Source organism: Cervus elaphus, chromosome 11 (assembly GCF_910594005.1).
Source record: "Cervus elaphus chromosome 11, mCerEla1.1, whole genome shotgun sequence".
In the NCBI taxonomy this organism is placed as follows: Eukaryota; Metazoa; Chordata; class Mammalia; order Artiodactyla; family Cervidae; genus Cervus; species Cervus elaphus.
The window spans coordinates 33,879,012-33,893,703 of record NC_057825.1 but is presented as its reverse complement, the minus strand read 5'-3'; the positions used below and the strand labels follow the sequence as shown (position 1 = coordinate 33,893,703).

The following is a 14,692-nucleotide window of genomic DNA, read 5'->3' as shown; positions in this document are numbered from 1 at the left end:
ATTGAGAAGAAGCGCTTCCGGCAGCCTTGAACCGCCGGTCAACACACCAGCCTTCCGGACCTGATACGAACTTTGTCTCAGGCCTCTCGGAAACGATGAGCCGCCCAGTCCAGTACCTGCGAAGTGGCAGTCTATAGTGGAGCCTCCTTGCCTCGGTCCGGGTCCAGATCTCCCTGTGTCTGGGCTGCCCCAGCATTAAACGACCCCAGGGCACTGTGACTGGCGCCCGAGTCTGCTGATGGTGAGAGAGGAGCCCTGGTAGGGATGTGGGCATTGCTTGTGCTTGATGCCTGTCCTTCCTGCTCCTTTGGTTCAATTTAGGGGAGAGGGCGATTTTTGTTGTCACTTGGTTCATTCATGTATTCGTTCGTTCTTTTATTCTTTTGAAACCAATTGAGGCAGCATAGTGTAATTAAGTGTGCAGACCCTGGAGCCTGACCATCTCCATCTTCCCTCTCAGCTGTTTCTGACATTAGGCAAGACAGAAGGTCTCAGCTTCCATGTCTGAAGTGTGGGGTAATAATAGTATCTACTTTTTTTAAAAAAAATGATATCTACTTACAGAAAGGTTGGGAGAATTGAATTAACAGTAGAGGCAAAGCCTGGCATGTATAGTAGACACTCAAATCTTAGACTTCAAGATCACAGCTGTAAGAGACAGATGGAAGAATAAAATTGAAACAAGTACTAGTTTAAATACAGGGATAAATGCTGTGATGGAGACATACGAAGTGCTGTGAGACTTAACAATGGGAGATGTGTTGGGGAGGTGATAGAGGGTGGTGACTTAAATCATACTTAAGGATGAACACAAGTCTGCCAGGGATGTGGCGGGTAGCAAGGCATTGCCTGCAGAGATCACGTCATTAAGCTGTGGAAATGCATGGCATTTCCTCCTTTGTGTTTTCTCGCTGAACTTGGTCTGTGTCTCTAGAACAGCACTGACCACACACTTTAATGTTGAAGCATTCTTTTCATGTGTTTCTCCCTCACCTCAGGGTAAGAACCTTGAATTAGTCTTTATCTCCTCACATGACACTTGGCATTTGATAAATATTTATTGAATTTGAAGAGACATATGGGCAATGAATCTGGAAAGGTGAGTTGAAGCTGGACTGTAACTGGTGTTAAATGGTAAATCAAAAATTTTTGACTGACGTTTTTCCAGTAGGCAATGGGAAGTCATTAGGTCTAAGTCTAAAATATTAAGTCTAGCCTCACTATAGAGGCTTCCCTGGTAGCTCAGCTGTGGTAAAGAATCTGTCTGCAGTGCAGGAGACAAGGGTTCAATTCCTAGGTTGGGAAGATCCCCTGGCCAAGGGATAGGGTACTCCAGTATTCTTGGGCTTCCCTGGTGACTCAGTTGGTAAAGAATTTGCCTGCAATGCGGGAGACCTGGGTTCAATCCCTGGGTTGGGAAGATCCCGTGGAGGAGGGCATGGCAACCCACTCCAGTATTCTTGCCTGGAGAATCCCAAGGACAGAGGACCCTGGCAGGCTGCAGTCCATGGGGTCACAAAGAATTGGACACGACTGAGCATTTAAGCACAGCACAGCATCACTGTAGGGAGTAGATTTGATACAAGGAAAGACTAAAGGAAGGGATATTATTTAAGAGATAGCAGATAGCTGAGATTCTTTCCTATGAGTGTCAGAAGTTGAATGCATAAGACTGTTTAGGATAGCGGTTCATAAATTTTCCCACCAGGATTAGTTAAAGGTTCCCATGCTTGGCATGTATGCATGCATGCTAAGTCACTTCAGTGGTGTCTGACTCTTTGCGACCCTTTGGATGGTAGTCCCTCAGGCTCTTCTGTCCATGGGATTCTTCAGGCAAGAATACTGGAGTGGGTTGCCATTTCCTTCTCCAGGGGATCTTCCTGACCCAGGAATTGAGCTCATGTCTCTTACTCCTGCATTGGCAGGCAGGTTCTTTATCACTAGTCCACCTGGGAAGCATTCACAGATTAATAACCACCTCAGGAGTTCCCTGGCAGTCCAGTGGTTAGGACTTGGCACTAAGATCCCACAGGCTGCATGGCATGGCAAAAGAAGAAAAAGAAGAAGAACCTTTTCCTATCTTTAACTCTACTCCTTTTTCTCCTGCAGATCTAGGAGAGATGTGTCAAGATACTCTGAGAAATATCCCAAGTCTCATTTAAGTGTCTTGCCTTGCAAATCATTCAGGATTGGTAATAAGTTAGTGGGGTGAGTTGGAAAATATGGACACTATAGCCTTATATACTCTTGCAGCTATTAGTCTACTAAAGACCCAGACTCTACCTTGTGGTTCAGTCCAGTAGGAATTATCACAGTGTATGACTGTGATATTAACAGTTATATTTCTCTTAATTTCTTCAGGAAGAACGTCCTTGGTCCAACAGTGTTGCTGACACTGACTTTTTCTAAGTGGTCTTGAACTGCCTAGTTTTTATGTCAATACCTGGCTAGACCTCGTATTCTTCACTACAGAAGCCTTTAACCTGCAGTTGCTAGAGATTTTAAAACACTGCCTTTAGGATACCATCCACATTTAACTTGGGAGCTCTTCCTTTGTAATTCCAAAATGTTGAGATACTGGGGAGAGATACCAATCTCATCAAGCCAGACCAACAGAAGTTCTTTTGACTTGCTCCCTCGGGAGTTCCGACTGGTAGAAGTCCATGACCCGCCTCTGCACCAACCCTCAGCCAACAAGCCCAAGCCCCCCACTATGCTGGACATCCCCTCAGAGCCCTGCAGCCTCACCATCCACACCATTCAGCTGATCCAGCACAACCGACGTCTGCGTAACCTCATTGCCACAGCACAGGCCCAGAATCAGCAACAGACAGAAGGTGTAAAGACTGAAGAGAGTGAACCTCTTCCATCCTGCCCTGGGTCACCTCCTCTTCCTGATGATCTCCTTCCTTTAGATTGTAAGAATCCCAATGCACCATTCCAGGTCCGGCACAGTGACCCAGAGAGTGACTTTTATCGGTAAGGCAAGGCTTTGCTCTATGTTACTTTTCTCAAAAAATCATCCCAACAGCCCTGTTAAGCATGTCACCACATTTCCAGGAGGAAACTGAAGATGAGAGTAAATGACTGGGCCAGAGTTGCTCAGGTAATTAGTGGAAAGTCTAAGAGTTAACCATGTCCTTACAATTCCAGAGTCTGTATTTTTTTATTTTCTGATGCAACAAATATTTATTGAGTCCCTAATATATGCCAAGCACTTTACCAGGAGCAGAGTACTACACTGGTTTGTAAAACAGGCCGTGGTCTCATAGTCCTCCAAATCTAGTTTTTCTTGTTAATTAAAAGACATACAAAAAAAAAAAAAAGACATACTGTGGGTTTAGCTCATTGTCCTCAAGATGAGGTTTATGGACTTATTCTCTTACTATTAGGAATCCATGAGTTCTATACAAGAATTTTTTAATGGTGTATTTTCATTTTGATAACACAGTTCAAGAAATAATAGTGTAACAATGTTCCTGATCCTTGCTGCTCAAAATCTGATCTGAGATCAGCAACATCAATATCACCTGGGAGGTTGTTAGAAATGCAGAGTCTCAGACTCACCCAGACCTCCTGAGTCAGAATTTTCATTTTAACAAGATCTCCAGAGATTCATACATATATTTCAATTTGAGAAACCCTGCTCCAGATCCGCTGAGTGATTGCCTTAAAAGCTAGTGCTACTACTGGATTTCAGTATGAAAGTTTGCATTTGATGCCAAATAAGTACTTTTTTCTTTTCATTTTGAAATTCGTCAGACCTACAGAAAATTTTAAATAATAGAATGACAAAAACCCAAATACCCTTCACCTGAATGCAACAATTGTTAATATTTTACTACATTTACTTTCTCTCACATATGTATAAGTGTGTATGCACACATTTACTCACAAATATACAAATATTTATGTATACATATACACATACAGGTTTTTTTTTTGCCATATCTTTTAGAGTTGTAGATATCACATATTTCACCCCTAAATTCTTCATCTTAGCCTAAAAATAAATTTTCTACATAATCCCAATAACTAGTATCACATCAAAGTGAACACAAATTAAGTACTATCATTTAATACATCTGTATTCAGATTTTTCCAGTTGTCCCAGAAATATCTTTTATTAGGTATGTTTTTCCCTAGTCTTGGACCTAATACAGACCATGTATTCCATTTCCTTGTTATACCTCTTTAGTGTCTTTTTTTTTTTTTTTGAGGTATAGTTGATTTACAATATTAGTTTCAGGTGTACAACACTGTAATTCAATATTTGTATAGATTATACTCCTTTTAAAGTTATTATAAAATATTGGGTATATTTCCTGTGCTGTACAATATATCCTTGTAGCTTATTTATTTTATACATAGTAGTTTGTACCTTTTAATCTACCCCATCTTGCCCCATCCTTCCCTCTCCTCACTGTTAACCACTAGTGTGTTCTCAATATCTGTGAGTCTACTTATTTTTTGTTGTGTTCACTAGTTTGTTTTCTGTATAAATGATATCATACAGTATTTGTCTTTCTCTGCCTCTTTAGTGTCTTAAGCTAGAATAACTTTCCCCTTTTATAATACATGATATTAATCTTTTTTAAGAGTTCAGGTCATTTGTCTGTTCCAAATCAGACTGGATTTGCTGATTATTTTCTCAAGATAAGATTCAGATTAAATGTTTGATAAAAATGCTTCATAACTAATTGTGTTGTACATCACCTATTGCATCTGCCTGTTGATGATGTTGCTACTATTTTAATTGTCCCAAACTAATGAAAAAAGAAGAAAAATAGACTTATTATGTAAGGTTTGCAGTTGGGCCATATTAAGGCGAGATGATATCATGGTGCGTTATCTAATTGGAAGTTTTGAAGATACTGGAATAGTGAAAAAGGGAATGAGAAATGTGTCATTACATGCTTGGCACATATTGGTATAGATGTGCCCAACTTCAGAACACTTGCTCTGTAGCAATCAGTACCAACTTTACATTTTGAGAGCAACTTAGCTTTAACAAAATAATACTGTCCCTCATGTTAAATTGATGCTGTTATTTAGAATTTGTAGTTTTGTGTCAGTTTTCTAATTATTTTAATTGTTAGGAAGATTCTGTGAACATCAGATATTTACACATAGTTTATTTTATATATATTTAAGAGACTGTAACAAAAATAATTTGCATCAGTTCTGGGGCTGCAGGAAGAATTATTTTCCTTTGAAATGGGTCCATGTATTAAGTAAAACAGAATTGATTTAGCTCTGTTTATTAGGCACATCTGAAGTCTTTAGCTTTTGATCCAGAGAGACTGGCCATGGGAAATGATGATATAAACAGTAAATGAAAAATTACTTGACAGTTGGTTTTCTTATTTTCCAATTAGTAGGTGAATTGCAGTAGTTGCTAATGAGCAGATAATAGCAGCGTGGGTGAATAGTTCCTCAGGCACTCTCTACAGCAAGCACGGGGTGACAAATGTCAAGTGTGGACAGGGAAGAGTCATTTTCTATACCCTATTTTATTTTTATCTATTTACTTCCTTTGTCAGGGGAAGGCAGAAGATAGGAAATTTCAGGAGACCAGGTAAATTACTAGGAGCTCATTAAAAGTTACTTTTAGGAAATCAGACAGCTTTTGAAGTTTTTTTGTTTTGTTTTAGAAAGATAGGATTTTTGCCACAATGATTAGGTGCAAAACAGAGTATTATGAAGAACACAGGATCTAGAGTCATAAGCTCTGTTACTTTATATTACCAAAAAACATTTGGCAAACCACCCCCTCTGAACTTCAATTTCTTCACCTGCCAAATAGGAATAATAATATGGACCCCTACCAATTTCACAGCATAAAGTAGGATAAAAATGCTTTGTAAGCAATTGTTGTTCAGTCTGTCAGTCATGTCTGACGCTTTGCGACCCATGCTGCAGTAAGCCATGCTTCCCTGTCCTTCACTATCTCCCGGAGTTTGCTCAAACTTATGTCCTTTGAGTCGGTAATGCCATCCAACCATCTCATCCTCTGTCAGTTGTAAGCAATATATGTGGTTTTTTTTGCAATATATGTTTTAAACTGCTTTTATAAAATTGAATTGCTTTCCTATTTTACAAACGGTTTGTTGTAGTTAAATTCTAGAGGTCCATATATTGCCCAGCATGTGAGGAACCTATACTATGCTGAAAATGTGCACCATTGAGCTATGCTCTTAATCAGAAAAAGTGATCAAAATCAGCAGTTGATAGAAGATGGGAACTTACTTTTCAGTAGATACCCTTTTATAATGTTTACTATAAACACATATAACCTATGCAAGCTTTATGTAATTGGAACCGCTCAGGGATATGACTGTGGGTCATTGAGACATGCCCTGAAATGGCAGCAAGGTAAAACTAGGCTATGTAACCTGCCTAAAATTCTCCTGGAAAACTGAGCCAGATGTTTAATTAGGATTGTAAACCACCTAGGAAGACAGAACAGGTCACCCCTTTGCAAGAGAACCAATGACACTCATCATGTCTCCACTTTCAGGGGGAAAGGGGAGCCTGTGACTGAACTCAGCTGGCACTCCTGCCGACAGCTCCTCTACCAGGCAGTGGCCACAATCCTGGCCCACGCGGGCTTTGAGTGTGCTAATGAGAGCGTCCTGGAGACCCTGACTGATGTGGCACACGAGTACTGCCTGAAGTTCACTAAGCTGCTGCGCTTTGCTGTGGATCAGGAAGCCCGGCTGGGGCAGACTCCCTTCCCCGACGTGATGGAGCAGGTGTTCCATGAAGTGGGCATCGGCAGCGTGCTCTCCCTCCAGAAATTCTGGCAGCACCGCATCAAGGACTATCACAGTTACATGCTGCAGGTGAGAGGATCCTGAGGAGGGATGCACAAGGATGTGTGATCTGGGGATGTTCAGGCAGGATCCCTAACACTTGCCCTAGGGTGCAGAGAGCGGGGACTGGAATAGAGTGAGCTTAACTTGGCTTTCCTCTTGGCCCCGGCTGTGACCCACACTGACCTGGTCAGACCCAGGGTTCTTCTTCAGGCAGTGAAATTATAGCAGGTGGCTAGCCTGCTTTTATTCAACACATATTTGTGGAGTGCCTATTGTGGAATTCAGCAGTTGATTAGGACAAGTTCCTTGAGCTTGCATTCTTGTTGAGAGAGAGACAAAAACAGGTAAACAATGATCAGAATCATTTCAGATGGCATTAAGTGTTATGAACCAGGAGCAAAACAGTGAGATGACACTGCCTTCAAAGGTAGAGTGTGGTGGGGGAGACACCGTTTTTTGTTAAAACCAGAACTATCTAATCTCTCCCTCCCTTGTGGCCTTAAGCATTTTGTTCACTGTTTTGGTTTCCCCAAATCTGAAATATAAGGAATTCATAACACCCAATCGGCTTTGCTAAGTGATCCAGATGTCTACAGTGCTCATTAGCCACCCATTGTATTTATGTCAAATGTTAGTTTTTATAGCCAAAAATGTCACCTTTCATCCCAGATCTGATATAATACATCTAAATATTTTACCTTTATGTACCTTTTAATCAATCACATACACATTCTCTGCCAATATAATACATCTAAATATTTTACCTTTATGTACCTTTTAATTAATTACATACACGTTCTCTGCCAAACAAATTTTCTTTACATGTCCCTGTCATTTATAAATTTCAAACTCAAATTCCTCCCATTAGCAGTGATGCTTTATTTGTATTCATATTCTGTTTCCACTGGATGCCACAAGCTGACTATCCAACTTGCTTTTAACATTCCTTTGGAAAATTGACTCTTGGTTGCCAACAGATTAGTAAGCAGCTCTCTGAAGAGTATGAGAGGATCGTCAATCCTGAGAAGGCCACAGAGGACACGAAGCCTGTCAAGATCAAGGAGGAACCTGTGAGCGACATCACCTTCCCTGTCAGTGAAGAACTGGAGGCCGACCTTGCTTCTGGAGACCAGTCGCTGCCCATGGGAGTCCTTGGGGCTCAGAGCGAGCGCTTCCCATCTAACCTGGAGGTCGAGGCTTCACCACAGGCTTCAAGTAAGAGAGAACAACCTACCCATCTTGATTCTGAGAGATGTGCCAGCCTCAGTACTTCTTGCATTTTAGAGTCAAAGTCTGGAGATGGAAGAGCAAAAGTAGGGATGGGCAGGGGAATGGAAAGTCTAAAAAGAAATATAGCTTCACTGATCTGGAGATACCAACATTCTCTTCCTAATTGGTGAAGAGGGAACTAACACAGCTTTACAGACATTCTTTGAAATTATTCCTAGTTAGGATGTAGATGCAATATTACTCTCTTCAGTTCAGTCACTCAGTCGTGTCCAACTCTTTGCACCTCATGGACTGCAGCATGCCAGGCTTCCCTATCACCAACTCCCGGAGGTTGCTTAGACTCATGTCCATTGAGTCAGTGAGGCCATCCAACCATCTCATCCTCTGTCATCCCCTTCTCCTCCTGCCTTCAATCTTTTGCAGCATCAGGGTCTTTTCCAATGAGTCCATTCTTCACATCAGGTGGCCAAAGTATTGGAGTATCAGCTTCAGCATCAGTCCTTCCAGTGAATATTCAGGACTGATTTCTTTCAGGATGGACTGGTTGGATCTCCTTGCAGTCCAAGGGACTGTCAAGAGCCTTCTCCAGTACCACAGTTCAAAAGCATCAATTCTTCAGCGCTCAGCTTTCTTTATAGTCCAATTCTCACATCCATACATGACTACTGGAAAAACCATAGCTTTGACTAGATGGACCTTTGTCAGCAAAGTAATGTCTCTGCTTTTTAATATGCTATCTAGGTTGGTCATAACTTGCCTTCCAAAGAGCAAGTGTCTTTTAATTTCATGACTGCAGTCACCATCTGCAGTGATTTCGGAGCCCAAAAAAATAAAGGCAGCCACTATTTCCACTGTTTCCCCATCTATTTGCCATGAAGTGATGGGACCAGATGCCATGATCTTAGTTTTCTGAATGTTGAGTTTTAAGCCAACTTTTTCACTGTGTTTCACTTTCATCAAGAGGCTGTTTAGTTCTTCTTCGCTTTCTGCCATAAGGGTGGTGTCATCTGCATATCTGAGGTTATTGATATTTCTCCTGGCAGTCTTGATTCCAGCTTGTGCTTCCTCCAGCCCAGCATTTCTCATGATATACTCTGCATGTAAGTTAAATAAGCAGGGTGACAATATACAACCCTGACATACTCCTATCCCAATTTGGAACCAGTCTGTTGTTCTATGTTCAGTTCTAACTGTTGCTTCCTGACCGGCATACAGATTTCTCAGGAGACAGGTCAGGTAATCTGGTATTCCCATCTCTAAGCATTTTCCACAGTTTGTTGTGATCTACACAGTCAAAGGCTTTGGTGTAGTCAATAAAGCAGAAGTAGATGTTTTTCTGGAACTCTCTTGTTTTTTCAGTGAGCCAACGAATGTTGGCAATTTGATCTCTGGTTCCTCTGCCTTTTCTAAATCTAGCTTGAACATCTGGAAGTTCATGGTTCACATAGTGTTGAAGCCTGGCTTGGAGATTTTTGAGCATTACTTTGCTAGCATGTAAGATGAGTGCAATTGTGCAGCAGTTTGAACATTCTTTGGAATTGCCTTTCTTTGAGATTGGGATGAAAACTGACCTTTTCCAGTCTTGTGGCTACTGCTGAGTTTTCCAAATTTGCTGTTACTCTCTTGATGACAATTAATTCAGCCGACCCAGCTAGGTGGACAGATGGCTTCCTGTTCTCGGTATTCTGGTCTTTCCCAATGCTTGTGCTGGGTTAATTAAGGCAACTTCCAGACAGGTGGAGTAATGTTAATTGCTCAAGGATGTTTGAATAGTTGGGGTTCCTTGGCCACAGTAGTACCAACAAAATTGAACCTGAAAGGATTAAAATAGGGCAACTCAATTATAGGCAGCTGGCTGCTGCTTCTCTGTGATTCCCTTCAGAACCAGAAGGCTCAATGATCCCTAAGTCAAAAAGGCTGCAAATAATTCTAGAGGCTCAGTTCTTTACAATATATTTATTTATTTATTGGCTGCACCACACAGCATGTGGGATTTTAGTTCCCCAATCAGGGAGCAAACCTGAGCCCCCTGCAGTGGTAGTCTTAACCACTGGACTTCTAGGGAAGTCCCAGTTCTTTAGAAATATAAATTATGTCATCAATGAACTAATGATGCAAACAGCCAGTCCTCCAGTGTGGCCTAAACAGAATTAGGGCACATTTTCAAAGTACTGGGCAGAGAGCCTTTCACTATGGAAGATGTAATAACCACAGAACAGCTTTGCTAGAAGACACAGAGGCAGGAGAGCCAGAAAGAAATTCTTTCAGACATCAGGGTCATGTCTCTTTTCAGCAGTCTGGGAACTGCTGCCACCGTTTTGTAGTGATCACTAACTTCATAATGTGAGAGAGAACCAGGGACCCAAACACAAGGCAGAAAAACAAGACAGCCCCATAAAAGGACAGGCAAATGTAACACTTGCCCAAGAACCCATGGTTGTGCCTGCCTTTGAACCGTGACTATTTCCACCTGCATAGCTTTACTTTCCCTGGTTTAGGGGAAATGGAGATGGATGAGGTGAGGTAAAGGAAGGGGAGGAAGTGGAAAAGAAGATATTTTGAGTTGGTAACTTTTTGAGCAGAGAATAACCACCATATTCTCTAGGCAAGTAGTGAATCAGAATGAAAACTGAGTTCAAAGGCCATCAGCCAGCCCTGGGTGGTGTATGCCACCTGCTTTGTTCCAGCCTTTCTTGCTGCTAGTTAGTTCTGTGTTCTTTTCCATCCCCAGGTACAGAGGTAAATGCTTCCCCTTTTTGGAACTTGGCCCACGTGAAAATGGAGCCTCAAGAAAGTGAAGAAGGCAACGTCTCTGGGCACGGCGTGCTGGGCAGTGATGTTTTTGAGGAGCCGATGTCAGGCATGAGTGAAGCTGGGATCCCCCAAAGCCCTGATGACTCAGACAGCAGCTACGGCTCCCATTCCACTGACAGCCTCATGGGCTCCTCCCCTGTTTTCAACCAACGCTGCAAAAAGAGGATGAGGAAAATATAAAAGGCAAAGAGGGAGACCTCTCCAGACTTAAAAGACCTAACAGAAACTCTGGTGAATTCTTATTTGTTTCCACAAATAGTGATTAAACTCTTAAACACAATGGGTTTTCCTGATATCAGTGGAGCTGGATTTAACCAAATAAGTTTACTTTTACCTTTTGCATCCAGTTTTTGTTGTTTTCCACAACCAAGCCACCTTTCACAGATATCATACCGGGATGGTGATCCAGAGACCAAAACAGTGTCCCTGACTTGTCTTTACCTTGTGTCAAGTGACTTAGCTTCTCTCAAGCTGTTTCTCTTGCACACTAAGAATCACACTGGGTCTGGCCTACACTGCAGGGATATTATGAAGATGAAGACGTTATTAAGCTTCACAGCTGTGCTTGAACAGACTCACATATATGCTGATATCAGATGTCAATTTTTTTCTTTTAACTTGCTTCATTTTTGGTTCAAGTCATTGGGAATCCAATGGAAATAGCTCAACATTGCACAGCTTATCTATCAGTAGTCTTTTTTTTCGAACTGTTTCTGCTGCCCACAGAATCTCCTATGAAATCAGAACAGTCTGTGAACAGCCTTTTTGCTTATCTAAATAGCCCTCTCCTATCTCAACCATATATTTTTCTTCTTCCTTCTCTAGACTTAGTCCAGGTATTCCAATCCTCTTTATTTCCAGTCGGATTTTTAACATTGGGTTGGCCAAAAAAGTTCATTCAGGCTTTTCCATATTCTATACAAAAACCCAAACGAGGGCAACCCAGTATTTTCAGCATGCACATTTTTCAGTTGCTCCTTTCATTTTCTCTTTGAATGATGAAACTAACTGATGGCTCATCAGTCTGCCTGCAATGCAGGAGACCTGGGTTCGATCACTGGGTCAGGAAGATCCCCTGGAGAAGGGAATGGCAACCTGCTCCAATATTCTTGCCTGGAAAATCCCATGGACAGAGGAGACTGGCAGGCTACAGTCCATGGGGTCACAAAAAGTTGGGACATGACTGAGGGACTAACACTTTCACTTTGTGAATGAAGCAAACAGGACCTGTCCATAGACAGACTTGTGCCTATTTCATTTGTTGCATCTGCTTGGCCATCAGAGGACAGTGGTCCATTCCTTTACCAGAATTCTACACCTGCACATTGTGCTTCTACTGGATGGGCAGCCTCTAAAAGGCTAACAATATACACCTTTCTGCTTTACATCATGTCCTGAACAACTTGACTGCTGTTACTCATCCATCACAGTATCTGCCCTACTTGGCATCTGATAGTGTCAATCATTATTTATTAAGTACTTGATGTAGCACTGGAATAATCAGGAGTAATTAGCAAATGTGTGCAAGTTAAGTACTTCTGATGTTTGGTTTGGGGGTGCAGAATACAAGTCTTGTGAAATTTAGAACACTCTTAGTAGACTAGAAATCAAGGCCTATATCACTGAGTGCCTTAAATGTCTCAGGTATTGGGAATAAATATGAATGCAACAGCAACAAAATAAGGTTATGATTTAAACTGTTGCCAAAGCATTTATAAGTTTGCTAATTGGACATCCTTGGCATGTTTAAACCTTTCCTGTTCCAGGTTTAGCTTCATTTCCCCTTATTTGCTTCCTTTGTGGCTCAGCTGGTAAAGAATCTGCCTGCAATGCGGGAGACCTGGGTTCAATCCCTGGGTTGGGAGGATCCCCTGGAGAAGGGAAAGGCTACCCACTCCAGTATTCTGACCTGGAGAACTCCATGGACTGTAGTCCATGGGGTCGCAAAGACTCAGACATGACTGAGCAACTTTTACTTCACTTCACTTCCCCTTATTTACTGATGAAAGTATACATCTGGTGGTCAGTTTCCAGAAAGTAGCCATTTAGTATTTAGTTGGTTCACTTAGCAAACATTTATTGAGTACCCGTTATGTACTGGGTCCTTTGCAAAGGATACACAGATGAGTAAGACTGTCTCTGCCATTATGGAGCTTATAGCTTAGGCCAGATGATTTCCTCTTTAATGAAAAAGTATTCAAAGGCACTAGGGAGAAAAACAGGTATGCAGAGGTTTGCTGTGCAAGTGGTTCCCTCTTAAAGAACAAGTTCAAGTTTTTAGACCAGTGGTTCCCATTAGTTACACAGTATTGAAATTAATACTTCATGTAAAACAAAATATTTTTATTTTTAGAAGGTTTAAATTGGAGAATAGGCACTAGATGGCCAAGGTTCGGGTACTCTGATAAAGCAAGTCATAGGAGCATTGATACCTGAGATTCACCTGGTCTGGAATTATGCCATAGGCTGTTGAGTTAGAGCACTGTTCTGAACTTGGGATGCATCAGAATCCCCTGGAGGCCGTTTTAAAACAGACTGCTAGGCCCCACGCCCCACCCCCAGTTTCTGATTTTGGTCTTGAATGTCCCGTTTCTGGTAACTTCCCAGATGATGCTGATGCTTCTGTTCCAGAGACCACACTTTGAGAACCATTGAACTGAAATACAGGTTAGGCAGGAATAAAATTTCTTAAGAGAAATAATATTATGTTTTAAGATACTGTGAAGAATGTGGAGGCAAAGCAAACCCTTACCAGGGCTATTATGCGTAGAATGTGCACCTGACCCAAATCCATGTCCTTTGAGTAAATCACTAAGGAAGGACACACTTCATTAAAGTACAATACAAACAGGGCCTGGCTTCATACCTCGCTATTAGGTGTGGTGTGTACACAGAACTTTAATAAACATCATGTGGCTTTAAATCTCTCTTCTAAACTGAAGTGACTATTTGTGATGATTTTCTTACTTGAAATGATGACAAGCAGGCTTACAACAAAGTGAAAATTAAAAACTCTTTATCCAAGCCAGCATCTAAAGTAGAATTCTTAATAACTACATGTTGCCCACTTTCTTCAGTGAACCTGATGTTCTATAATGAGCTCCCCAGTGGGAGGCACATTTCATACCAACATTGACTGGTTGCCAAGGAGACTCCACTGTTATTCTGGACAAGCTCCTGTTTCCTCTCGCCCTTTCTACTAAAAAGGAAGGGAACTCATGGTGCAAGTTCAAAGGCAAGTGCTCGGGAAGTAGAGGCTAGAGATACAGCCTACTAAGTTCTCTGTTTCATCCATCAGTAGCAAAAGTATGTGAGCTCAAATGATAACAACTTACGGTTTTAGGCTCAAAGGGATATCAGTGTCCAAAAACAGAATATGCTTCCTTGCATAAATCCAAGGGGAAGGCCAATGGTAATCAGCAGGTCCAAATAATCTATTCCTGGCTTCATCGGAGTCAGAAAGTTTCACTAGTAAGACAAACTGCTATTCTGAACAAAACCATCCTTTATAGATTGTAGCCCCCAGTCAGAGATAAAGATAGTCCTTCACACAGAGTTCCAAAATTTTGAACTTTAGAAACTATTTGTTGTTTTTCTTCCAGTACTGTGCCATTGATTCTTGCATAAAGTTCTGGAATGCTGGCTCTTCGCGGCTTTCCTCTGTAACTGTAAGGAAAAAAGAAGTTGAGTTATTTTCAAACTCTACCCATTAGACAGGTGGATTAGAGCCACTGTCTCTCATCCATAAGAAATAGTACATGTAACCTTGAACAACATGGGCTTGAACTGGGTGAGTCGCCTTACACACTAACTTTTTTCAGTAGTAAATA

The 14,692-nt window shown here is 41.5% G+C and overlaps 2 protein-coding genes across 5 annotated transcripts in view; one reads left to right on the top strand and one right to left on the bottom strand.

The window, feature by feature from the left end:
- The first annotated feature begins 102 nt into the window (after positions 1-102).
- Positions 103-11,457, top strand: SUPT7L (SPT7 like, STAGA complex subunit gamma). 3 transcript variants are annotated; one of them, XM_043917458.1, is made up of 6 exons: positions 103-241; positions 2,110-2,208; positions 2,362-2,979; positions 6,521-6,845; positions 7,796-8,033; positions 10,780-11,457. In XM_043917458.1, exons 3-6 carry the CDS (start codon positions 2,567-2,569, stop codon positions 11,040-11,042), a joined length of 1,239 nt encoding a protein of 412 aa, XP_043773393.1. In that variant the 5' UTR covers positions 103-241; positions 2,110-2,208; positions 2,362-2,566; the 3' UTR covers positions 11,043-11,457. The 3 variants fall into 3 exon arrangements, with proteins under 3 accessions (XP_043773393.1, XP_043773392.1, XP_043773394.1); XM_043917457.1 differs by lacking the exon at positions 2,110-2,208 and having other exon boundaries at positions 105-241; XM_043917459.1 differs by lacking the exon at positions 2,110-2,208 and having other exon boundaries at positions 130-258.
- A 1,461-nt stretch (positions 11,458-12,918) lies between these two features.
- GPN1 (GPN-loop GTPase 1) overlaps positions 12,919-14,692 on the bottom strand; it is a 26,229-nt gene continuing 24,455 nt past the window's right edge. For both annotated transcript variants that reach the window (XM_043917460.1, XM_043917461.1), the window contains exon 14: positions 12,919-14,528. In XM_043917460.1, the coding sequence (XP_043773395.1) occupies positions 14,443-14,528 (86 nt within the window). In that variant the 3' untranslated portion in view covers positions 12,919-14,442. The remainder of the gene's footprint in view (positions 14,529-14,692) is intronic.

Excerpts from the sequence above, each read along its gene's own strand:
- SUPT7L (XM_043917458.1), top strand. The coding sequence starts at position 2,567 with ATGTTGAGATACTGGGGAGAGATACCAATCTCATCAAGCCAGACCAAC. Across the intron at positions 2,980-6,520 it reads CCAGAGAGTGACTTTTATCG|GGGGAAAGGGGAGCCTGTGA; the intron begins GTAAGGCAAGGC and ends CTCCACTTTCAG. Across the intron at positions 8,034-10,779 it reads GGCTTCACCACAGGCTTCAA|GTACAGAGGTAAATGCTTCC; the intron begins GTAAGAGAGAAC and ends TTCCATCCCCAG.